Source organism: Phacochoerus africanus, chromosome 5, assembly GCF_016906955.1.
Source record: "Phacochoerus africanus isolate WHEZ1 chromosome 5, ROS_Pafr_v1, whole genome shotgun sequence".
Classification (NCBI taxonomy): Eukaryota; Metazoa; Chordata; class Mammalia; order Artiodactyla; family Suidae; genus Phacochoerus; species Phacochoerus africanus.
The window spans coordinates 85,638,107-85,664,499 of NC_062548.1; the positions used below are offsets into that span (position 1 = coordinate 85,638,107).

The window sequence follows — 26,393 nt, forward strand, 5'->3', positions numbered from 1 at the left end:
AGAAATTGTTCAGTTAGAATGATGACTCAGGTGTCTTTTGCAGACTTTGATGAAACAGCCAGGTTCACTTCTTGTGTTCCTAGAAGGAAAGAAAGAAAGATTCTCTTTCAGCAGCCGATGAGACAGACTCTTCCAGGATAATATCAATGTTTCTGCATCATGAGAATGTGTTATAAGTATTATTATGGTGCTGTAAAAACCAGGTGAAAAGTGATAGCAAAGAGAGGGCTCTATGTAAGAGTTTAACTCCATTTTCTTTATAATGTTTCCCGAGATTTGGTTAGGGGACTCCATTCTAGAGATGAGAAAACTGAGTCACAAGACTTTCAAGGTAGACCTCATTGGACAGCTGGAGTCAGGAACATTCTTGTCTTACGTTGATGCCATGTGTCCATGTTCCTCTCGTACATTTTAGACCACATTCTTATCCAGGTTTCTTGTAAAGGGTTCGTAAATTTCCAGTCTTCACTTTTCCCTGCAGCTTGTGTAGAATAGTTGATGGGGAAATGGCTGCATTGAAATTAAGCCCCTTGCTTTTTGCATTCCATTGCTCATAAATAAAGGAGTGAGAAATGGTTACTTTGAGCGCCTTTATTAAGGCAGGTTTGGCTGCCAGAGAATAGGGCTAAACTGAAGGGGATGGGCTAAGACATCTTTTTCATGCCTCTTCTTCTTCTTTTTTTAAAAACTTTGGATTTTATAACGGGGGAATAATTTGGGTTTTCCTTAATCTGATTCTGTATTCATTTTTTAATATATAATGTTGATTAGTATATTCTATTATTTATAGCCTTCCAGAAAGATCCCAAGGGAAGATAATCTCCATTTGAGAAGATGATTTCCCAATTTCCATACAGATGACAGAAAAAGTCACTGCCCGCTACCCCCCTCCCCCGACACAGACACCCGAAAGCCTGGCTGGAGGTGCAGCATGGGATGTGCTGACATTAACGCAGAAGGGCTGCCTAATTGACTTGCAAAATATAGGTTAGGGGGTTTTATGGGATAACAAATTATCTTACTCTTTCTCTGATTAAATACAAAATAATGTATTAAGTAGATCATTACATGAGTAAAAGGTTAGACCTTTACATCCTTAGAGGTGTGGTCTGGCTTTCTCCCTCCTGCCTGTGGCAGAGGCCTGTGGAAAGTAACGGATTCAAGGTGGGCAGATGCCCTCTTCTTCGGACTTTGAAATGCCCCATAGTTAAGGCAGAGTTATGTGAGGGGTGTTTGCCTTAGCTTTGAATTTCCTGAGTCTTTTTGATTCTGATAGAACAGTAATCTTAAAATTGAATATTAGTTTGTTCTGATTCTGTTTCTGTTAGCAGGGAAAAGTGTGAAAACCTGAAAGGGGAGAGTGGGGTGAGAGCAGTGGCCAGGTTTGAGAGGCAAGTGACCATCTCAGGCTGCCCATGAGTGGCGTTCACAGGGCATTGAGCAGAAATGCCGCCCTGTGAAGGGTTGTGGTCATTTGGGGACTACAGGCTGCTTCTCTGCCCTACCCTGATTCCTTGGTCAACCATCCAATGCTGTGAAGTTCTTCCTGAAAGAAATTCCAGACCCAGTCCTGATGTTGAGTTGGGGTTTCCATGTGTCTGATAATAATCTACCAGCTGACCCATTATGCTGCCCAATTTCTGTGCAAAGTGTGTGTATGTGCATGAGAACGTGCATGCGAGTTTTGTGTGTGTAGTCCTAAGCATAGCTTTTCTGAATTTCCCATTTGCTTTAGTACTTAATCATATGAATGTTCATAAAGTAGACTCTCAGCATTTGGCCACTGTGTTCTCTCTTATTGTGTGGGAAGAAGGCACAAGGGGCCCAATGGAAGGAGGGGCATGGTGGGTTGGTAGGTCTGTGGTTGGTGCCTCCATTTGATGTATGGGAGAGAGAACGAGTCCACAAGGCATTCTCTGCAGATGAACCATGGTCCATCCAAAGAGCAGTGACCCCAAAAGCCCCAGGACCCACCTCCCCAGGATGCCTTGACCTGCAGCAGCCTTTCGGTCATATCCATTTCAGAATAGAGAGCAGCTTGCCACAGTCCTCTACTCTTGACCTGCAGACAGGACAGTGGAGTTAGAAACTTGAGGTAGATATAGAAATGGATCTTTTGTATGTGACAGGGGAGTAGGGTCGGGGAGAAAGAAAGTAGGGAAAGAAACCTTAGAATGTGCAGTTTCATTGCCTAGCCCCCTGCTTGAAAATGTGGATCCAATGTAGCAGTATATATTTCCGAGAGAAGACCAAGCCACCTATTGAGTGAAGGGGTTTGCGTGGGGACACCTGGAATTGCTGTGTTACCTTAGGGAAACACTTGCCTTCTCTGGGCTGAGCTCAGCCCTTTGTTCTCAAGGGGCAGCTGGCAGACCTTGTTTGACTGCCCTGAGTGAAAGACAACTTCACTTCTCACCTCAGAATAGCAAGCATGGCTTCTCATATCTAGGTTGCTGGGACAGCTTCCTAAGAACCTAATGTTCGACAGCCTTGTGACATTGGATGGAGAGTTTTTCTTTTCAAATGACTTGATTGACGATTCTTGGTTTTTTTGTTTTTGTTTTGTTTTGTTTTTTGTTTTTTGTTTTTTTCCAGTTAGCTTAAAGATACTGAGGGCTTTCCTGGGACTGGTGTCTGGAGGCCAGTGGCCAAGCTTTCAGCAGCAGGCTGTTGGTGGAGGCCTGGCCCCCACTGTTAGTGGCCTACTGTGGCTGTTGAGGATGCTGGCCTTGAGATTCTTGCTGGGGTTCCCTTGCCCCATCATGCTTGTTTGCTGTGACTTCAACTCCTTCTGAGTTTGTGTGCATTCATCAGTCTGGCTCATGATATCCCACCCCATTCCCTCCCATTGCATTTCATAAGCCAGCGACTGCAAGGCCAGGCTTCCATTGCCTTCAGCCTCCTGCATTTGTGGCAGGGATCTCAAGGGAGGATTGGGTCTGCTTAGGAAATTGGGCTTGGCCTCAAGACCAGTCCATTTGGGAACTATGGCAGCCCGGATAGCTGTTCTTCCAAGGCTCTCTTTGTGGTGGTGGGGGTGTGCAAGCAATATGTTTTCTCCCTTAGGAGAAAACATGTGAGCCATGCTGGAAGTTTAGACTTAACCTCCACCTCCCCAGGTGTGGCTGCTGACCACCACATACACACAAAATAGGAAATCTTTTTTTTTTTTTTTAAGATGGGGCAGGGGGTAGTTTCTGTTCCACAATCACTGTTGTTTCAATAAAAAGCAACCTGGTTTATCTATAAAACCTGCTTCTCTTTCTGGGGAGTGCAACCTTTGAACGGCAGAGAACTCTGTTGGAAGAGTAAAGGGAGGGAAGGTGGGAGAAGCAAGATGTAGAAAGTGGATGGAAAGAAGAGACACGGAGGTGGAAAGCAGAAGAAAAAGGAGAAGAGAGAAGGAAAGAGGGAGCCAGGGGAAGAGGAGTGACATTCAGGCTATTTTTAGCTGGATGCGAATGCAGATTTCATCAGGCTTGGCTGCGGGAAACTGGCTGCGCGACCGTCACCTTGCCTGTAACTTGCCTGCGAAGCGGCCATGGTGACTGAATTTTCTGACACTGTCAGAGTTTGGACAACCCTGCCAGCTCCTGGAAGGAGAGCCCCACAACTGTCACAGGCGAAGGAAGCATTCAAAAGCACACGCTGTCGATAGTGACCTGCATTTGCAGAAACTCTGAGGGCTTTCTAATTAACGGAGGAGATCCAAATTAGAGTAAAGCTGTTCGACAAGCCCCCTCTCATGCGCTAAGTGTCACGGTGCAGATAATCATTACATCTAACAAGCTCCTGATTTTTAACAGAAGCTCTGAGGTGAACTCGCTTATAATGGTTCAGTTTCAAGGGAAAAATAAAAGTACCCCCCCACCCCAAAAAGAAGAAAGAGGGAAGGGAATAAAGAACAACCAGAAGAAAAGAAAATGGGGGGTTGGAGACAGGGGAAAAAATGAAAAGAGATTCTCATGCTAGTGCTGTGGGCAAGTGCTCAGACCCCATCCCTGAATTCTTGCCTTTTGTCGTTGGCTGGAACATTCAGATACATCTTCTGTTTTAGATTTTCCTTACTGTAATCTATGTCTGCTAATAGGCCAGCTTGTTCACTTGATGTTTCCCGGAGACAAGCCTCCTCCGTGAGTTATTTCTGACCATTGCAGCATTCCACAGGGTCTGAATTGTTGAAAGCAGCGACGCAAACCGTAACAACTTCCATATTACAAACAAAACGTGATATAGACAACAGTTGATGTAGGGCTCTACCTTGGATGAAAAAACAGACCAGAGGCTCAAAGGGATGTCATCTGTGCCCAGGCACTTGCCTGGAATCCCTTGGGGTCTGTCTGAGCTCAGGTCTCCTGATCCCGTCTGGGGTTCTCTGCACAGGGCAGGGGAATTTAAGTCGTGGTTTGGGGTATTGCTTTAAACCAGCTTTCAAAGGGCTGAGTGGAGCCAATCATTTGCCTTCCTTTTGGGTGTTGCCCCTGTCCAAAGCGTTTCTCTGCACGGAGCGCACATCAGAGGGGGAAAGGACTGTAAACCTTGAGGGTTGGCTGACATCGTTCAGGAAGTGAGGCATTGAGAGCGGCACTTCTCTCATTCCCGTTCGTTCTCCCCAAACTACCAACGCTATCTTTGCAGTTATTCATGGGAAATAAAATAATATAAATCACACTGCTGATTCTTCTCAAATAGCTCACAAAGTAATCACAGGCTGAAGTGCAGGTTTTCTTGCCGTGCCTTTATCGGTAAATCAAATTCTGAGCATTTATCAGCAAAAGTTAGATTTAAGCATCCTTCCTGTAATGTTTGAAAGAAAGAAGATTTGTTTCGGTGGGGACTCTGCCAATCAGCGATCCTCCAGCTTGACTCTGCTATCAATTATTGCTGCAATTATTTGTCTAGTTGGATATTTAAAATGTCATCAGAAAGAGATGATTACATATTCCAGAAAGCAAGGAACTGTATAATCAGATGAACTGAATCCAGTTAAATGTAGTGTGGTACCAACCTGTCCTTCAAAGTAGAATTCTCGAGCTACCACTGAAGCGGCAGCCTTCTGCCCGGTTTGCAGGAAGCTGATCTTAACCTTGGGATGCAGCGTGCTGCTGGGGTCGGGTGATACTCAAGTATGGGAAACTTTCCAAGTCTGAAAATGGAATTGCTCCTTCAGATACATGAGAAGTGCATTTTGGTTATCTCATTCAACTCATCTGCAAATCTATAAATAAGAAGTCCCTCTATTCTTCTTGCTTCCTGTGGATTTAAATGCCAAATCCTGATTTGTGGTGAAGTTGTCACATGCCCCTTTTCCCACTCTCTCTGCCTGGTGCCCAGGATCTAAGCAGTGGCAGTAGAAATTACAACTGTTTGGAAGCCAAGAAAAAGCTCCATTTCTCACTTTTTTCCAATTCCGGATATTCTCGGCCCTGCTCCATCCATCAGCCTTCTCCCCACACACCTCCTCCACCACACACCCTCCTTCTGTCCGCACCACCAACAGGAAACAAATACAGCTCCAATTTCTTTTTTTTAAATGGGAGAAAAGATACCACAACCTGAACAAGTAAAAAAAAAAAAAAAAGAAAAGAAACCCTCCAACCAAACTAAACCCTCTACGTAGAAGGATCCCAAAATTCTAAACTTATAGGAAGCCCCCCACCCCACCCTTAACAGGTCTGTCCCCCTCTCTGGGTGTCAGGTGTGCCCCTGATGGATGAACGGAGTCGTAGGTCTTAGATCTGAACACCAAGCCCTCAGCCAGGAAACATTAGTCCATCCCCATTCTTTTGACACTGAAATTAGAACCGACTAGAAGCTCTGGAGATATTTTCTGTATCTAGGTGGGTTTCATGAGTTTGAGAACTTTCCCAGTTCACTTCCCAGAGAACATGCTGAGCTCCTGTGATTCCAGAACACCGTGGTGGTCAAAAGCCTCTCCCACCATAACAGAATTGGGTGGGGGGGGGGGAAGGAGGGGAATCTAATAGAAAATTAACCCCCTCTGTGTGCTGGTGGTGGGGGAGGGCTTTTCAAACACAAGAGCCTTGGGTTGTATGTGCTGGCGCATGTGGGAGAGAGAAGGATGTAGGGGGTGGAGCATCAAAAAATGACTAACTCACAGCTCACTGAAATGAAAAGAGACATTGTCTCTGCTGCAATCACCCCGTCACCTTTGTCCCTCTTCTCTGTCACCTGCTGTGATCAAGGACCCTGGTCTTGCCTCCCAGGCCCTGAAGCTTGCCGTGACTAAGGTCAGCTGACCACACTGCCCTATTGGGGGTGGGGAGGTAGGGCAGAAATTGCTTTGAGTCTTGAAAGCAGGTTGTATGCTTGTGGGGGGTGGGTGAGGTGTAGTGTGTGAAGACCTCGGAACAGAGAGAGGTGGGTTCTGAACCGTTTGGCTTTTCCTGGGATCCCGGCCTCATTTTTGTTTTCAGGGCTTACGTGTTTCCTCATGTCCTCCAGCATGTCCCAAGCAGAGGCGGAGGCTGAGCGTGGGCCTGGGGCTCTGGCTGGGGAGGGACATGCCAGTTGTTTGGCTGGGAAGCCTCGGCACCCCTGAGCACTTCAAGTTTATGCACTCTCTTCTCTGGGCCTCACGGGCTGAGCCTGGTGCAGCTTTGGGGATGAGGTCTGAGCTGCTGCAGACTTTCTCCTGCTTTAGAGGCAAGGAGACAGATGGGGTCAGCCAGCCTTCCATGCACTTTCCAGGCCTAGCATCCTAGCCTTATTCTTAAGCCCTTTTAGTGAAGCAAAAACTGTGTGTTCTAGGTATGATTATTTGAGCTGAAGGAGTTCACACTGTTCTTTTGCTTGGGGCAGAAAGATGGGGGTATAGGTGGGGGATGAGAATAGGGGAAAGTGTGGGAGATTACTTAAAACAAAAATTGAGAGGGAGAGGAAAGGGACACAGACTAGGTAATTGGGACCAAGTCATCAGAAGGAAATTTGACATCCATTGTAACTCTTCTAACAGTAATTACACAGTGTTTGGGAGGTGAATTATTAACCTGATTGTCCATAACGACCATTGAGTAAACATACAGTCGCAGGTTGTCAAAATTGTACAGTGAACCTATGGGCCAGCAGCCACTTTCAAGGGGCTATAATCATTGCCTGGGTCAAGGCTGACCTGGAGGCTCCTTGGTGAGTGAATCATTGACAGAGAGACCTCAGCGACTCCGGGAAGGGAAGGTTCCCCTGGTCACTGCCAGGTCCTTGGCAGCTCCTTCCAGCCAGGTCATTTAGAATCTCCCTCCAGGAAGACAAGTCCACTGGACAGCACTTGATTTAGGAGTGTTGGGTTGAGGGGCTCTTCTTTGCCTAGAATGATGCCAGGTGATGAGAGGTGGACGGAACACACTGTTGATTCTCAGAAGACTTGGACTTTGCTTGGGACCAGTGGTGGTGGGTAAATGGTGATCACATGGATCACGTAAGGCTTGGGGACAGAACCATGTAACACACACACACACACACACACATACACATATATACGTATGTATATATATGTGTGTGTGTGTGTGTGTGTATTTATATATCCTTCACCGTCCCTGCCTTTGTATAGCCAGGGGCCTCAGTGACCCCAGCCCCCGGAGCCGTGCTGCCCCCCTCTGGGTGCTGGGGGGGGGCCTTGATCTCAGTGGGGCCTCCTCTGGGGGAAGTCCGCAGTCTGCTCCACACTGGAGGAGCTGCCCTGTCAGCCAAGAGCCGCAGGCCATAAATGCAAAGTATGGTTTAACAAAAGCAGCTTTTGAGTGAGAAAGCTGAGTGGAGTTGTCCCAACCTGTCAACTTCAGATTTCTTTCCTCCTCCCCATAAATCAAAAAACGGTTGGTGGAAGGGAGGGACAGAAGCGTTTCATTTTCAGATTTTGTAAGAAAATAAAATCAAATCAAAAGAACCTGTCCCACGCTGATACCTTACATGCCAGGTTTGAGCCTGAGGCAAATTTTTGTGGCCATGTAATAAGCCTCTTTAAAATGGTGACAGACCCTTGACTCTTTGCCTTGAATTACACTGATAAAAGACATTTTATTGCGTTAGAGCCGGGGCAGGAGTACAGGATGGTTCTTGCCTGGTCGGCCTCTTTGAAAGCGCGTCAGCCGTGCTGTCCACACTCCCCACCGCCTGACAGGGTTGGCGCGTGATGGTGGCGGAGATCTGTGGGCCGGTGACAGAGGGGGGCTTTCTACCCAGCAGCTGAATGTTGAGGCTCTGGGAGCAAAAGGATTTCAGCCTGAGGGGCTTGTTAGGGAGAGGGGAGTGCCTCCGTTCCTAGTGGACCTGAAAGACCTTGATATGAATGGCTCTGGGTCGGTCTCACTGCTGGGAATGCGTGGAAATGGAGTATAGCTGAGACCTCGCTTCCCAGGGGATCTCTGAGAGATTCCAAACAGGAAATCATTCTGGGGACTGGGTCCCCTTTTTATGTGGCCCCAGTGCCCAGAGAGGCCAGTCTCCACACACCGAGTTCCCAAGTGGTTCTGTCCAGTGGTTGGAAGGGATGGTGGCTCTTGGTCTGAGGAGCCTGCAGGTGTCTGATAATTTCAGGTGTTGCCTCCATTGAATCCACAGAATTCATAAACCCGAGAACAGCCAGCAGCACCCTCCCCGTGGCCGTAGTGGGGCGTCCCGTTGAATGACTGCATATTATCCATGTGGGCATCTCTTTTATTTTATTCAGGAAATTCTTTCCAGGTTGGTCAGGGGCATAAATGAAGGCTTCAAAATTGGGTAAAAAGCCAGGAAAAAAAAACCTCTGAAGCCAAGAAAATAGGCCTCTGGTGAAGAGGCTATGTGTGCCTCTCCTTTGTTCTGTGCGGCTGTGTCCACAGGGTTAGGGCCGGGGCCAGAGCTCGGAGGAGGAAGGGGCTGGGGGACTGAGCAGACAGAGGAGCCTGTGGGTGGCAGAGGCCTGTTTCTGAAAGAAGGACTCGGTGCCCCAGAACCCTCCTTGATTCAACCTCACCTCAGGCGAGAGGGCAGCCTAGTTTTGCTCCTGAAGAAATGTCAGAGCCTGACCTGCTAGACCATTTTTTTTTTTTTCTTTCAGTTTGTAGAGCTCTGAAGCCTTAAATTAGTTCTCATAATTTCCGAGCAGTTCTGTATTAACCATGGGACGTAATAGGTTTTAATTCTGGACAATAGCCAGTTCTGGTTCTAAGAACCTTTTGGCCAAGTTTGTCGTAGAGCATTAGGCCCTTGGAGCGTGGCTTCCCCACTTCCCCAGGTGCTCACACCCCATTTTATAGTCCCAGGAAGGCGAGGGATTACCTGTAAGCGGCTGTCAGATTCATGCCCAGAAACTGCCTCAGCCCACCTGGAGAGCTCCTGAGGTGAGTGGTGATGAGGGGTGAAGCTTGGCCCCCAAGAAGGGGGGCAGGGGTCTGGGTTCCAGCCCTGCCCTCACTACCTGCAGTGGGATGCCCCTGAGATCTTCCGTCACCTGGGGAGGTGAGGCTAACCCCTTCCCTCATAGCACCGGATTGCTGTGGAGTCACAATGTGAGAAGGCTTTGAGACGATAAAGCCCTATACAGAGGCCATGGCATACTTTCTTAAGAAGGGCCAGTCTTGGAGTTTCCGATGTGGCTCAGTGGGCTGCGAACCTGACTAGTATCCATGAGGATATGGGTTCCATCCCTGCCCTCACTCAGTGGGTTGAAGATCTGGCATTGCTGTGGCTGTGGTGTAGGCTGGCAGCTATAGCTCCAATGAGACCCCTAGCCTGGGAACTTCCATGTGTTGCAGGTGTGGCCCTAAAAAGCAAAAAAAAAAAAAAAAAGCAAAAAAAAAAAGAAAGAAGAAGAAGAAGGGCCAGGCTTCTGGGCCCTTTTCCTTTGAAGGGTTGTGCATATCAGCACTGGATGATAAAACCAGAATACTCTCCAGCTCTCTGGGCTACTTACATCTACTAACCACGTCTCTCTCCTCCAGGAGCATCACTGCCCCCCTCCCCTCCAGTTTCCTCCTCCACAAGGCCCAGGAACACCTGAAAATATCAGGGGTCTTCTTATAAGTACCAAGCTTGGATTTCTTAAGCTTATTCTTGTATTTTCTTGAGACTGATGAAAATGGTGATATGGAGGCATAAATTAACATTTGTCGTGAGTTGGCATAGATAAAAAAGGCCTGGAGTGGCCTCTTCAGAGTAATTTGGGAGTTGTGTGGTCTGCTTGCTTTGATAGAGAAGTCCCTCTCGGGCCCTGGCTGGTTATCAGAATTAAACGTTTGTTGAGCAAATGGTCAGTCTCATTGGGTCTGATGCAGCCACGATGCCTTCCTCCCTTCAGTTGAAAATGCTCTTTCCACTTTCCTTAAATCAGGGGAACACAAGTGTGGTTTTCAAGGCTTTCCAGGTGTGGGGGCTATGATTTTTTTCCATCCTCTTCTTTTCTCTGTGGGGTTGGGAGGCATGAGTGGGGTCTGCGAATACATTTGCGTGAGGCTGGACAATTTGGACCAAAGCAATGCGTTCAGGACTTCAGCTTCTTTCATTCCTCACCCCTCTAACTCCAGAGGTACTGTGGGTTGAGCCCCACTTTAAGAGAGCCCAGGACACACCAAATCTCATCAATGGAAACTGATAAATTAGAGGGTGATTTTTCACATTACAGAAAGATTGTTAACTTTTCAAAAGGTTTCGCCACAGGGTTCCTTTAAATAGTGAGCTCCCCCACTGAATTTAAAGTGTTTGTTTACAGATCATTAACTACTTGACAGAGAGATTGGGGAGGGGGTGGGGGAAGAAGCACTTAATAGGTAAAAGTGTTAGAAGCCCTGCCAATTTTCGATGAGCCTGGAAGGGTGATGAAACATCCCTGAAATTACGTCCGTTAGCAAATGTGATTCAGTTTACAGAAATTCAGGTTACACATGGCTTTCCAGGAACCCTTCAGGTTGGCTGAGCCGGGGACCAGAGGGCGCTGGGGCTTTGCCTCCCTGGTTTGGGGTGGTGGGGAGAGGACTCTGGCTTTTCTTAGAATCCCGTGTGGGCCCTCATGTGCCCGGATGCCAGGCTCTGGCAAGAGGTTGAGCTTTGCCACTGGCCTTCTGGCTCTGGCAGCCGAGACCTTTCCCCTTGACATTTAGCCTGAGTTTGTAGGAAGTTTCTTCCTGGTTCTCTCTGACCTTCAGTCTCTTTGGCTCAGGACCCACCTAGGTTTCCTCCTTGAAGTTGAGACAGGTGAGCTTTGCAAGACTGTGTTCCAGGAGGTTGAAATCCACCCCCAGGCCTACTCTCTCTAAGTCGAAGAAACCAGCCCACACTGGCCTGTGGGCTTCACCTCATCCCTGCAAGGTCCTAAGGGGCCTAGGCCCATCCTGGCCGGCTTCTAGGATGGCCCATAGTAAGTCTCTTAACTGTACCCAAGACTCCTGCCCTTGATCTGGTGTCAAGGAGACTTAGACTGGCCTGGGGAAAAAAAAAGTCATTCATCTAATCCGGTCTTCTCTTTTTAAAGACAGAAAAATTTAGGGCTAGAAGGGGGAAAGGGATTTACTCAAGGTCATGCATAGCTGGTGAATGGCAGAGCTGGGAATGAAGAACTGGAAATTCCTGACTTTGTTCTCACAGTCTCTCCAGAGGGATGAGTCCCTAAAGGAAGAACGGAACTTGGAGAGAGGTTCAGGGGGACCGGGGAAGGGGGTGGATGGGGCAAGGCCTCTTTAAAAGTAGTTTCCAAATTCCCCCCAATAACCTGAAAAGTACCTCACGTAGAGGTGGGCCTTGTACACGCACTTACATCCCCCTCACTCACCACCACATACAGACAGAATCCCCAGCAAGGACCCAAGAGTGGGAGGAAGGTTACCCCACCCCCTGCACCTCATGGCTTTGAAGAGAAGAAAGAGGGGAAATTTGGAGGGAAGGTCAAGTTGATGATTGAAGAGACGTAGCAGGATAGGAAAATCTCCATGTTTCTTGCACAGTCATTTGTTGAAAATGTGTCAGCAAGTACAAGCCCTTCTGAAACTGGCAATGATACATCTGAAATAGATTATTTAAGCTGGGGAGGCAGTATTGCAAGGAAGAACATGGCTATCAACACTTGTTTGTCTGACTCAAAGGAATAAAACACAGTGAATTCCGCCTTGGCAGACCACCCACCATTCCTGGGGGCTGAGGGGTGGGGTGAACAGTCAAGGTTGGGGGGGTGGGGAGAGCAAAACAGGGCAGATGAACTGGCATAGTTTTGTCAGCATCCACTCTTGTAAGAAAATGCAATGCTTGAAAATATGGCATTGGGAAAGCAGGATACTTCACAAAAGTCCTCGGTTTATTTAGATGACCAGCTCTGTCTCTTGTCATTGGAATGGGTTGGTACATAATATTTAGATTTAAATATTTAACTACCTGTTGGGCCCCATTTGCTCTGTGGACACTTGCAGCTTTGCTTCTCTCTGGGCAGCCATACCTGCTTCTCCTTTTGTCTAGAAAGTCCTGAGTCTTGGCTCTCCAAGTCCAGTTCCTAAGTTACCTCTTCCTTAAAGTCCACTCTCCTCCCTTCCAAATGGCAGTGATTTGTCTCCTTTGAATTTCCATTGCAGTTTATCTGTACCTCTCTGATGACATTCTACTTTGGAGCAGAGCGATTCTTTCCAGGTCTATCTTATCTATGAGATGAAGGCTCTTGTAGGGATGTCTGTGTCTGAATTTTCTTTGTGTTGCCCACAGAGGTAGCCGTGGCTTTGGGCATTATAGGCACCAGGTAAATAGATCCTGAATGAATATGTGAAAGAATGAATGAATGGAATTTATCTTGGGTACACACATTTTTCATAGTGAGCTATACAGTTAAATAAAGGTAAAAAAGAAAAAAAAAACTGTCCTAGGACAATTTGTCTTTTTATGCAGCTGCCCTTCCAGTCTCCTAGGGAAGTTCCACCATTCTAAGGCAAGAGCTTAAAATGTAATAAAAATTTATCTAATTCACGATCAAGTGAAAATACTTTGGGCCCAGAGCCAAAGAATATTATTGGAGTGAACTTTTTTCAACACCCTAAATTTAACCAGCTGGAATTCTTTTTTTAAGTACCATCCTATTCAACCTTTAGAAATGAAGGATTTGCCTTTTAGTGAGAAATCTGCATTTCAACACAAAGATGGAACACAATGTCTTTGGCTTACTTATTCTTCAGAAAAGCAAGCTCCCTTTTTTTTTTTTTTTTTGAATTATATGCTTTGCTTATGTTAAAGACACAGATTGCAGAAAATTTTGTTTAGGCCTGACAGATTGGTGGCTTGCATTTTTTGCATTTTTATAGATAAAGGGGCATGAAAGATGTCATATCTCCTCCCTACTCAAAGAGTAGATGCCTAGGGTGAGAACTCTTAAAAAGTGAAATTAGTACCATGTTGTTTAGATAATCATGGCTCTGAGATGATGGAATTGGTCAAAAGGGAAAAAAAAAAAAGAGTTCTTAAATGAGTGAGAGATTAAAGTCACTGGTAAAGTACCTAGGAGTAGAAGGATCATGAACAAGTTTCAGCAAAGAAATTCTGTAGTGTGATGTCTGTAGAATTCTTGCTTTCGTTTGTACAGAGCATCACGATTCAGTAAAATCTTTGCAAAAAGCATAGTGATTGGAAAAAGTTCATGTAAATGCACATTTCTAGAACAAAAGGGAATGCAGTTTTGACAATATCAGAAAATTAATTAAGAAGTCTGTGAGCAGTGAGAAAGCTGGCACATTTTCAATTCACATGGGCACAACTCAAGACACTGGCATTGCTAATGTTGGCTCTATAATATAAGTCCCAGAATCTGAGAGACGGGGGCTAGTATCTGTCCTAAACGGAGGGCAGGAGCTAGAAGGATGTGCAGTGGATTTGCCTTCCAGTTAGGTAAACAAGCCTCTATCCTAGACTAGCTGCACTGTTTTTTTGTTTTGTTTTGTTTTGTTTTTATTTCTGTGTGTGTGTGACTTGGATCCAGTAATATGGATAGCACTGGAATTGGTTCATTCAGGAAACTTTACACACTTTTGACATGCAGTCTATAAGTTGGCTACTGGCTGGGGTGGGGGCGGGGAGTGGGGACTTGAGAATGTTGTAGGGATTCTGGAAGGGATTGTAAGAATCCTTTATTGTGGCCTGTCACCAATCTAGGGATCTCTCCCCATCACAGTGGGTTGTCATCCATTCTTTTCTTGAAGACTCCAAGTGAGTGGGAGCTCATGCTTCACAGGGTAACCCTTCCTTTTGGGGATGGCTCTACCTCTTTTGTGCCCCATCTTGCTGGGAAAACTGGCAAGTTATCTAGTAAAGAAAAGAAATACGTAAATGCACATATACATTTTAGTGAACAGCAAACATCTGTACACGTAGGTAGTCCTCTAGAGATGCCTGAGTTTTTTTTTTTTTTTTTGTCTTTTCTAGGGCCGCTCCCGAGGCATATGGAGGTTCCCAGGCTAGGGGTCAAATCAGAGCTGTAGCCACCAGCCTGCACTAGAGCCACAGCAATGTGGGATCCGAGCAGCGTGTACGACCTACACCACAGTTCACAGCAACCCTGGATCCTTAACCCACTGAGTGAGGCCAGGGATCGAACACGCAACCTCATGGTTCCTAGTCGGATTCGTTAACCACTGAAGCCACGACGGGAACCCCAAGAGTTAACCGCTGCGCCATGAAGGGAACTCCTGGCCTGAGTTTTTAATTCTTGATACAAGTTAGCACCCAGAGCGGCCATTCAATCTTTTGGAAATGATGCTTTGTGCTCAGCTGTTTTGGCGTATTTGTAGATCAGTGGTCTAGTGGACAGTAGACAGACAGTAAAGTGGCCGTATGATACCCGTGGTGATTTGTTTCAGAAACCAATAGCAGGTCAGTAATAAAGGGATCTTTGAGATGTTCTTGAGGAAACCTAAAACTTGATTTCCTGATCTTCACTTCCAAGAACATCCTACCTGGCTTACGGTGCCCTGTGTCAAAAGTTGGTCCCACTGTCTACAGAAATATGAAATGACCAGTACATAACATTCAATCAAAGCCATTCCCAATTTGCTGTAGATTGTTAATGAGACCTCGAAAAATAAGATTCATTATTTGTTACTCAATCACAAAGAAACATTGCAACCTAATAATGCACAAGGCATTTCCTAAGTGGAAATGCTGGGTCTGGAGAGAACTTTATGAATCAGAACAGGTTAAAACTTCAGTCTTTCACCAGAGGAGTTCAGGGTATTTGAAAAGATTGATTCAGAAGAGGGCAACACATTTTGAGAGTCCAGAAAGGGAAATAGGAGTCCAGTCCTTGCTGCATCTGTGCCGAGGGCCACAGCTGCACTCACAAACATTTCCACTTTGATGGAGTCTGTGAGGACACCATCTGCCTGACATCTGCTGGTTTGGATGTTGTGCAAAGAGTGTTCCCTCTCTGACAGAGAGCCTGGGCCTGATCCCTGTCCTGGTCAGTGAGGGAGGGTGAAACCTTGGATTCCACATGGAGGGATCCTTAGGAATTTCCCAAGCTTGCATTGGTCCTAAAGGCAGTAAGTCCCAGCTAGACAGCCTCCTAGCTGGTGGATCTCTGCCGGGAGGACCTCAGAGCTTCTAGTGTCTGTGCCTCCCCTTAACCTGAGATGGCACTTAGGAAACTGGCCTGTGCATACGAATCACCTGGAGGGCTTGCTAAACACAGATTCTTGCCTTCCACGCCCCTCCCCACCAACCCAGTTTTTGATTCTCTAAGTCGAGGGGCCTGAAACTTTGCATTTCCAAGCTCCCAGGTGGTTCTGATGCTGGGCCCGGGTCTGCACGTTGGGAGTCATTGCCCCAAGAGTTCCCCCAGGGAAATCGAGAGCAGAGCTAGACTGCCCACTTCCCTGCCAGCTGCAGGAGCCCACCTCTCCCTGGGGAGAATGAAAATGCGAGTGGGAGGAAAGAGGCCCTCAGTCAGAGGCAGCCTGGGAAGGCAGAGCTGCTGGTTGAGGGTGATGCTTAGAAGCATTAATTGTGAGACTCAACTCTGCCTAAACCGTGATGAAATAATTGAAAGCATCATAGCAAGAAGTTAAACTCTAGGGACACTATTAACAATTTAGCATTTCCAGTTCCTGTGGGAATGCTGAGTCTATTTACCAATAAGAACATGTTTGGAGATGTTTTCAGGGGGAGAGGCAGCAGAATCAGCTGGGGTCCCCATTGCCTTTGCTTTGACACTCTTCCTGGAGGAAGAGAAATGCACGTCTGAGTCTCCCTCCCGAAGACAGTGTCAGTAGCTTGTTAGGCTGATAGGAGTGGTTTGTTTCTCTTCCGCTGGCTGATTCTGCAGGGGAAGCAGAGGTAGAGGATGAAAACAGTGGGGGTGAGCCAAGAGGCGCAGGAAACAGATCAGGTGTTGTTTTCCAATTCTGAAACCAAGTCAGGTCATTTGGACCTTTTGAAAGGTCCACTCAACACCTCCGGGCGGGCCCCTCCCCCAAGAGAGGTTCCTCCCGAGTGGGTCAAGAGAAAGACCCCTCCTCGCTGGTATGTCTTGAGCGCTGAAGACCAGGACAGGAGTGGCAGAGGAGAGAGATGGATAGCCCAGGAAAGAGCTCTGCTTGGGGAGTCAGTGGCTAACTGTCAATGTAATCGTGGGCCAGTCACTTAATTTCTCAAGGCCTCAGTTTCCTCATCTGTGAAACGAAGACATTAGACTTGATGATCTCTAAGGTTTTTTATGACTCAAAAACCAAAACCGAAATCAAATCATGACCGGATACTCAGATACTCACTCTTCTTCAAGAGCCTTTGCTTTGCCTGGTGGCCTAGGGCTGTGCTGGGCCAGGCTGCTGCCCCCAGAAGCTTAGCTTGCTCCAGGCCATTGGTTTAGTTGAGGGGTTTGCCAGTGGGAGATACATGCAAATGGTCAGGCCTGGGCTAGGTTAACTGTTCTCCCGTTTCTTGCTGGAGGCCTACTCCAGGCACCTCAGGTTCTCTTCCTGGAGTAAGTGGCAGGGAATTTGAAATGAGACTCTCCCCGTGGGAGAGGCAGAGTACCTTGGGCTTTGATGCTGAGGTCACAGTACCCAGTTGTGGAGGTCTCCTAAGAAAAGGATTTCAGTCTTGGCGACACACTTCTTAAATAGCTGAGGCGAGAACAAGTGCGAAAATGGATTCTCAGATTTCTCGTTGAAAAGCGCTATGACTAAATCTGTAGTTAATTTTACCCTCTCCTCTCAATTCATAGAATGTAAGCAGTCAAATGTTTTTTAAGTCCAGCCTTGCCACTTTTGCTGGGTCATTTTGTGGTATTTGTTGTGTTTGGGGTCAGGGAGGAGGACATGCCTCTGTAGATGGTCTCGGTCGAGGCGGCCTCCTGGGCAGGCCCAGAACAACAGATTTATGCCTCCGTGTGAGAGCTTCCACGAGCAACGCCATTGTTACCCACCAGGCTCCTCATGAAAGGAAACTTTGTGCCGGCTGCCCTGGCTGTTCTTGGCAGTGTGATCTATAGAAGGGGAACAGGATGTATTTTACACTTGAGACCTGCTATCCTAGAGCATAACAACAGCTCTTCTAAGTGCTCTTAATATTAAGCTAATGGAAAACACACTCTGTTTACTCACCATCAAAGTCTGTTTTTCTTCTCTCCTGCCTCCCCCAGTCATTACAAACTCCAAGCCTCTAGGATACGTGGAGTGTCCGCACTCCATCTATCCTCCACTCTGTCTCCAGGTTGACCTCTGCATGCTTGGTTAGCTCAAGGTGGACTTGGAAGAGCTAGGCACTCACCACATAAACCATATAATCCCCAGGTTGCACAAACCAAATATTTCCTTTTTCACAAAAATCTCAATGTTAGAAATGCTTGATTTACTGCTAGATTTATGTTTATTAGTGGGAGAAGTCATTTTTCCTCACCAGAGTGCAACCCAGTGCTGTAGAATAGAGGAGGAGGGCCACTTTTTTCGGGTGCTGCTATTTTTGGAATGCTGGTTATCTCCTTGTCTTTGAATGATAGGATTCCTTACCCTGAAGATGAAGACTTGGCCAAAGTTACTTTGACCCCAGAAATCTAATCTTTATTGTCCACTGCTTCGTGTTGTAAGAAGCCATGTCTATAGTGGGTACTCCACGAGTAAATTCTAGAGCGTGGTCCAACCTTGAGATGCCCAAAGTTTCCTTGTCATTGAAGGTGCTGTCATAAATACAGCATGGGGGGCAGTGGGACACGGTTCTGGAAGAAATGATTCATAAATCACTCATTTCCTGTGAGCTTATTGTTTCTGCTTGAGCTTGTCTCTAGAGTAAATGTATGCATGTTAAACCAGCCTTGCAGATAAATCCCCCCATTTTGCCAACCTGCCAATCATGTTACCAAGTTTTCCCCTTGCTATTTACACATCTCTTATTATCAGACAATAATCAGACAAGACAAACAAATGAACCAAAGAACCCACCCCATACCTAAAACAAAAATCTTCTCTTTTGTCAAAAAAAGACCAAAATTAAGGAGTTTCTGTAGTGGTGCAGCGGGTTAAGAATCCAACTGCAGTGGCTCGACTTGCTGTGGAGGTGTGGGTTCAATCCCCAGCTTGGTGCAGGGAGTTAAAGGATCCTGCATTGCTGCAGCTGTGGCATAGGTCACAGCTGAGGCTTCGTTTCAGTCCCTGGCCTGGGAACTTCCATATGTTGTGGGAGCAGCCATTTAAAAACAAACAAACAAAAAAACAGACCAAAGTTAAAAGAGTTCTCTGGTGGCTTCGTGAGTGAAGGTCCAGCATTGTCACTCCTGTAGCTGTGGTGTGGGTTCAATCCCTGGTCTGGGAGCTTCCACATGCCTCGGATAGAGCCTAAAAATAAAAACAAAACAGAACTGTGGGAAATAACTCACCACTGTTCTTTTGATGCAGGCCTTGGGCCTGTGAACTATCTGCAAGGCTGTTGTAATGATGTTAATCTATTTTAATGGAATTGAAATGTGATATCCTGTGGTTTATGATGCTCATTGTTTATAGCTTTAGTGCTTGATTGTGGGTTTCTTTCACAGATAAACTTCTGCACTGGAGGGGCCTCTCCTCCCCTCGTTCTGCACATGGAGCTCTAATCCCCACGCCCGGGATGAGTGCAGAATATGCCCCGCAGGGTATTTGTAAGTTGAGCATTATTTCTTCTACAAATGTCCATGTGTGTAGAGATGAGAGTTTCTAGAAATTACCCTTACTTTTTAAGTATGGAAAGGAGTTGCTTCCAAAATACATTGGCACCTGCCTATGTATTGTTCCATTACTCACTTGGCACCCGCTTCTCCAGTCCACTCAGCCCCCAGTGGCTCCCCCCGCCTTTTTCTTTCTCTCCTGACTGAAGGTGTGGGGCTCATAGCTGCTCATCCCTGTGGGTCTCCTCCCAGGGTCTTGTGTGGCTCCACAGTAGCTGCTGACTGCATACCTCTGTGTGTTCAGGGCCCATTTTATTGCTGGACATTCATTCCCATGGCCTCTTTTAGGACTTTGAATTGATCCCATGGCATACATCTTCTGCAGAGGCCAGAACCAAAAGGAGTCCATTTTAGAGCTACTCTAGAGTTATCCTCATGCATGTTATATATGCATTTGTATGTGTATTTAAACATGGTATATTTTTATATATGCATGGTATATTATATATGTACATACATATATAATTTCTACTTGTTTTTCTCCTAGATTTAGAGAAAAATGCACAGCATTGTTGCTAAAATTCAGTGATACCACCCCCACCACCACTGCCACCTTCCAGTTACTTGTTCAAGCCAACTTTTATAGTGGGGATCTTGTTATGAAATTTAGATTTGTATGTTTATAAAAATGTTTTTGAAAGATGTTGTTTTATAAGGTAATACAGCTTGCTTTTCTCTGTAGGAATAAATGGTATGAGTCATGCATAGCTAAAAAATCAGATGGGGTGGAGGGTGGGGGTGGGGGCGGGGGGTTGATTCCACCCCAAACACAAAAAAGCGGGTTCAAGAGGAAAAGAAGTGTGACATCTTATTTGCATTTAAGGAAAATAGTTTCATTTTGAAATTAAAAAAAATAATAATAACCTGTTGTGGAAAGAAAAAAAAAGGGGAACCTGTCATGGAAAGGGAATAACAAAAAGAGCAGGATGTTGGAGCTGGGGCCTTAAAAGGGACTGGGAGGTACACTTGACCCAGTCTCATGAATGTATCTGCAGGGCAGAGCCTGCACCCTGAGACCAAACTCAAAGCTAGTTGTTTATTTTGATTAACTCCTAGGTAATCCTAGGTAACAATGAGTTATTGTGCGAATTACACAAGCCCTCGGGTCCTGAGGGCTGGGCGGTGCAAGGGTTAAAAGCACATCCTCTTCCCCTAACCTGCCCCCCCAGTGACCGAGCTGGGCTGCAGCCTGGCTTAGGTCACCTATTGCATACAGTTTAGGGGATTGGACTCATGATTTCGAGTCCCTACATGCTGACTGGGTGGGGAGAGCTCTCCTTGTTCGCTGGGGGTGCCTGGGGCCCATGCTTTGCTGTGGGAACAGAGCCACCCTTGGAGGGAAGAGAGGGTGGAGCTGGGTGGCCAAAGGCTGCTGCCTGGGAAACAGTTTAGTTCAGCTCTCCAGCTTGATCCTCCTGAACGCAGGGAGTTTGATCTGAGAGAGTGGGGAACTAGGAACCTGATAAGGAGCCCCCCTCCCCACCCACCGTGCTTCCGGCACTAGGAGGGAGCCTAGTTTGCTGGTACCCAGGCTGGCAGGACCAGTTTAGGAGTGACCAGAACAAGGTATGTGGAAACGGGTTGTAGGGTTCCAGAAAGTTCTTGAGCAAAGCTGACCCGCACCCCACGCAGCTCCTTTAACAAGCTGCCCCTGGCTTTCAGGGCATATAGCACTTACCTCATAGCTTCCCTTGCTGGTGGCCTTAAAATACCCCCCCCCCCCCCCCCCCCCCCGCCTCCCGCCCCCAACCTTCCTCTAGCCAGGGCCTCCTCTTGGCCTGGGAAGGCCTGGATTTTCTGTATGCCAGTTTTTCCCCTGAAAGCCCTTGTGAACGTGTGAGGTGTGGTTAGTCATCTTGCTAGGTAACTAATCAAGCCAGGTAGTAATGAAAACTCACAAACGTATTGGACTTGATAGTTTACAGAGAGCTTTTGTATACGTTTGTCATTTGAGCCTCATGATTCTTTGAGGCACTGTTTTTATGCTCATTTACAGATGGGAAACTTAAGTCTCAGAAAAATTAAATGACTGTCCCAGAGCCACCAGCTAGTAAACAGGAGCCAGGGGTCACTCATGAGACCTTGCTCTTCTAAATCCTGAGGCTTAGGCCACATGACTCTTGAGCATTGGTGACATACTAGAAATGGGGTCATTCCTTCCCATACAATAAAATGAAATCAAGTAAAAGCTATAGGTGAGCTGATCACTAGATTTAACTGTTTCCATGCCTGGAGTTCTATACTCGGGGCCAGGTCTCCGTTTATTGCTCTAAATCAAAACAATCCCCGTGAATGCCCAATGAGGCTCTCAAATTGAGAAGTTGATTTTCATCAGAGTAAATGAAGAATATTATTATATTTTACACATCAATAAATCAATGTAGCCCTAATTTTGCCACGCAGGAAATCAATTCTGGTCTTTCTAAACCATCAAAGATGTTATGAACAAAGTAATTTCACAAATTATGGCAAGTAACACGTTTATTGATGACTGCAGTTTAGGAATTTAGAATCTGCGAGCACTGTAATGTAATATGGTGCACTGGCATGAGCTGAGTGAAATACAGATTATATGGTGAAACTGTAATGCATCATTTGCTATTAGTGGACTGGTAATAATTACCAGTTTCAAAGCAGCTCTTTCCATGTAATCTTTAGTCTCAATCGTAACAGCCCTTCTCATTGACATTGTGATTACACTGGCTGCCCTCATGATCTAGAATATCTAGTTGATGGGAATACTAAAATGTGGTAGTGAAAACTGTATGTTGTATGCTCATTATAAGATAAAATGCCATTTTCTCTGACCTGATGTATGAGAGAGAGGGGAGGGTAATAGCACAGTGTTAACATATTATAGCATGATCACATAACTGGCTCTGCAAACAAAATTTTAGGAAGTTCAGGGTGGCAAAATGAAATGGACTTTTCTCATTTAAGCCTTTTTGAAAGGATACAGGTGAGATCCTTGATGTAGTGCTGTGCATTTCAGCATTTGTCAACGGTCACATTCCAGGCGTATGCAAAATGAACATCGCTAATTATGGGTCCAGTCCTGGGATGCAATAGAATCTTATAAGGTAAAATATGATTTAGAGGCATTTGTAGTGATGAAAGTGTTAAGGAGTAGCTTCAGCTGACAAATCGCCTTTTTACTTACCCGATTCAGATTGTCAGGCTAAATGTATGATAATAACACAAAGGAGAAAGCCACAGAGGGTCATGGTAGTTGGAACCAGATAGTTTTTTCGTCCCCATTTAGGACCCAAGTCATTGTTCACCACCAACAAAAAATTTATGAAAATACTCTCAACGATGCTTTTTATTTCCCTTTGAAGAGAAGAGGCAAACAAAAATAGGCAGATAATGTGATACTAATGTCAGCATTTTCTTTCAAAATCTTTCTGCCTTTTTTTCCCCCCCTTCCACATTAGGCAAATGTTTGAAACCTAATTTTGGTATCTTATCATCTCATCTTGTTAAAAGAGATTTACCCAGGAGTGGGATATATTGAGTGAGATTATAAATGCATTGTAAAGTAAATTACAAGGTCAGGTCGAGGAGTCCATTATTCAGACAAGTGTTTAAGTGAGGCTAGCTTGTTTTGGAACACGAGTATTTGGGGCTCCTGAGAAGAGGCTGCCAGCTTTTCTTTCTGACTTGCTAAAAGGAGGGATCATCACTGATGAATTCCTAGTTCCCACTCTTTAACTCCACGGTAAATTTTTTTTTTCCTTTTCAAAAGTTTCAGACAAATACTATCTGTAGCCTTAAGGAACTCCTCTTTTAAAAGGCGGGGGCGGGGAGGGGGCTAATGTGTAGTTCCCATTGGTGTTTTATCCAGTGTCTTTTTTGGAATTCCTGGGACGTTTTCCATTTTTCTCATCCTAGTCCTTTGGCCACCAGCGTCTGTGCCCCCTTTTAATACTGAGTTGTCTGGTAAACTGTTAGTTACTCCCCTGGTGTCTATGTGTTTTTAATTTAGCTATCTCCAGAAAGGAATGATTGGGAAGTCAAGCTGGCCCCTCTTTGCCACAGCGGCATTTCCCACTCTCGGGTTCTTTTCAGCGAGAGAGAAATAATGTGACTTAAGCAGGGCCCCTCTCCAGACGGCTTGGCTACTGGCCAATGAGTTGACTAGCTGAACTGTATCTTTCTGTTTCTTTCTCAACTGGAGCTGAGGCTCAGCCGAGGGCGCAGGATGTTGTATAATTTGGTTCACGTTGTTAGCCTCTCAAAATAATGAGGAGGAGGCTAGTGTAGCATTTCTCAGCCTGCTGCCCGTCATGTGCTGGCTGCGTTAACTGTTCTTAAACTAGGATGCCGTGTCTGCTTAAGTTGGCACCGGACGCTCCACCTAACTTGTTGGACTGGGGGGATGACAACTAAAGATTTGATACGGCCTGTAGGTTAAATCCAAATTAAATTTCTCTTTTGAGACTTTTTTGCAGCACCCCTTGAGATAAAAATGGGAGTCCTTGTGGGGTGTTGCAGAACCAAAGTCGGGACCCTTTGACCCTCACATAGGCTGGAATGTGAGAATGTTGTTGGTCTCTCTTCCATGTGATCATTTCATGAGTACCTTCTCATTTTTTAACAGTATCAACAATTAGTGCATTTCAGGCTAAGATTAAAAGCATCTCTGGGGCCACGGAGAATTGTAATGAGTTGACCTTCTCTTTTCTGATATCTCCATGAAATGATTGCCTATTTAGAAAGTTCACCTGCCACCCGGGGGGATTTAGGAAGCAGGAAAGTTTCCCTTAGGCCACCTTGTCCAAGTCCCTCATGTAACAGATGAGGAAACAGAGGCATAGAAATGAAATGTGGCCTGTCCCAAACCACAGCTGGTGAAAGACTGGAAAGTTCAGGTGTTTGCTGAACACCCTTAGAATCTTGGGATCCTCAGCCTCAAGCTTGAAATGGTCTAGGTTTTTCTGCTTTAAAGATGAGATTTAAAATTCTTAGAACTGAGTCAAATGGCAGGAAGACTGATTTGACAAACATTTCCTGGGCATCAACCACCAGATGTGCCAGCACCATCTAAGCGCAGGGCATAAGGTCAGTGAGCACTTAGGCCTTGGGGTTGAGGGCTGGGGACAGGGAAGGCTGGAGGTGGAACATAAATAAGCAATTGTTGATGCCCTCCTCAGTGATTAAACATTGATGTTGGTGTTGTATTATTTTGCAGGTAAAGATGAGCCCAGCAGCTACACATGTACAACTTGCAAACAGCCATTCACCAGTGCATGGTTTCTCTTGCAACACGCACAGAACACTCATGGATTAAGAATCTACTTAGAAAGCGAACACGGAAGTCCCCTGACCCCGCGGGTTGGTATCCCTTCAGGACTAGGTGCAGAATGTCCTTCCCAGCCACCTCTCCATGGGATTCATATTGCAGACAATAACCCCTTTAACCTGCTAAGAATACCAGGATCAGTATCGAGAGAGGCTTCCGGCCTGGCAGAAGGGCGCTTTCCACCCACTCCCCCCCTGTTTAGTCCACCACCGAGACATCACTTGGACCCCCACCGCATAGAGCGCCTGGGGGCAGAAGAGATGGCCCTGGCCACCCATCACCCGAGTGCCTTTGACAGGGTGCTGCGGTTGAATCCAATGGCTATGGAGCCTCCTGCCATGGATTTCTCTAGGAGACTTAGAGAGCTGGCAGGGAACACGTCTAGCCCACCGCTGTCCCCAGGCCGGCCCAGCCCTATGCAAAGGTTACTGCAACCATTCCAGCCAGGTAGCAAGCCGCCCTTCCTGGCGACGCCCCCCCTCCCTCCTCTGCAATCCGCCCCTCCTCCCTCCCAGCCCCCGGTCAAGTCCAAGTCATGCGAGTTCTGCGGCAAGACGTTCAAATTTCAGAGCAACCTGGTGGTGCACCGGCGCAGCCACACGGGCGAGAAGCCCTACAAGTGCAACCTGTGCGATCATGCGTGCACGCAGGCCAGCAAGCTGAAGCGCCACATGAAGACGCATATGCACAAGTCGTCCCCGATGACGGTCAAGTCTGACGACGGCCTCTCCACCGCCAGCTCCCCGGAACCCGGCACCAGCGACTTGGTGGGCAGCGCCAGCAGCGCGCTCAAGTCCGTGGTGGCCAAGTTCAAGAGCGAGAACGACCCCAACCTGATCCCGGAGAACGGGGACGAGGAGGAAGAGGAAGACGACGAGGAAGAAGAAGAAGAGGAGGAAGAGGAGGAGGAGGAGCTGACAGAGAGCGAGAGGGTGGACTACGGCTTCGGGCTGAGCCTGGAGGCGGCGCGCCACCATGAGAACAGCTCGCGGGGCGCGGTGGTGGGCGTGGGCGACGAGGGCCGCGCCCTGCCAGACGTCATGCAGGGCATGGTGCTCAGCTCCATGCAGCACTTCAGCGAGGCCTTCCACCAGGTCCTGGGCGAGAAGCATAAGCGCGGCCACCTGGCCGAGGCCGAGGGCCACAGGGACACTTGCGACGAAGACTCGGTGGCCGGCGAGTCGGACCGCATAGACGATGGCACTGTTAACGGCCGCGGCTGCTCCCCAGGCGAGTCTGCCTCGGGGGGCCTGTCCAAAAAGCTGCTGCTGGGCAGCCCCAGCTCGCTGAGCCCCTTCTCTAAGCGCATCAAGCTCGAGAAGGAGTTCGATCTACCCCCGGCCGCGATGCCCAACACGGAGAACGTGTACTCTCAGTGGCTCGCCGGCTACGCGGCCTCCAGGCAGCTCAAAGATCCCTTCCTTAGCTTCGGAGACTCCAGACAATCGCCTTTCGCCTCCTCGTCGGAGCACTCCTCGGAGAATGGGAGCTTGCGCTTCTCCACGCCGCCCGGGGAGCTGGACGGAGGGATCTCGGGGCGCAGCGGCACGGGAAGTGGAGGGAGCACGCCCCATATTAGTGGTCCGGGCCCGGGCAGGCCCAGCTCAAAAGAGGGCAGACGCAGCGACACTTGTGAGTACTGTGGGAAAGTCTTCAAGAACTGTAGCAATCTCACTGTCCACAGGAGAAGCCACACGGGCGAAAGGCCTTATAAATGCGAGCTGTGCAACTATGCCTGTGCCCAGAGTAGCAAGCTCACCAGGCACATGAAAACGCATGGCCAGGTGGGGAAGGACGTTTACAAATGTGAAATTTGTAAGATGCCTTTTAGCGTGTACAGTACCCTGGAGAAACACATGAAAAAATGGCACAGTGATCGAGTGTTGAATAATGATATAAAAACTGAATAGAGGTATATTAATACCCTCCCTCACCCCCACC

General features: G+C 47.0%; 1 protein-coding gene across 6 annotated transcripts in view; it reads left to right on the forward strand.

Moving 5' to 3' along the window:
• BCL11A (BCL11 transcription factor A) overlaps positions 1-26,393 on the forward strand; it is a 98,500-nt gene that overhangs the window by 63,859 nt on the left and 8,248 nt on the right. For 2 of the 6 annotated variants that reach the window (XM_047782020.1, XM_047782021.1), the window contains 2 exons: positions 18,983-19,084; positions 24,342-26,364. In XM_047782020.1, coding sequence (XP_047637976.1) covers positions 18,983-19,084; positions 24,342-26,362 — 2,123 coding nt within the window. In that variant the 3' untranslated portion in view covers positions 26,363-26,364. The remainder of the gene's footprint in view (positions 1-18,982; positions 19,085-24,341; positions 26,365-26,393) is intronic. The other 4 variants (XM_047782022.1, XM_047782025.1, XM_047782023.1 and 1 more) reach the window with 4 other exon arrangements.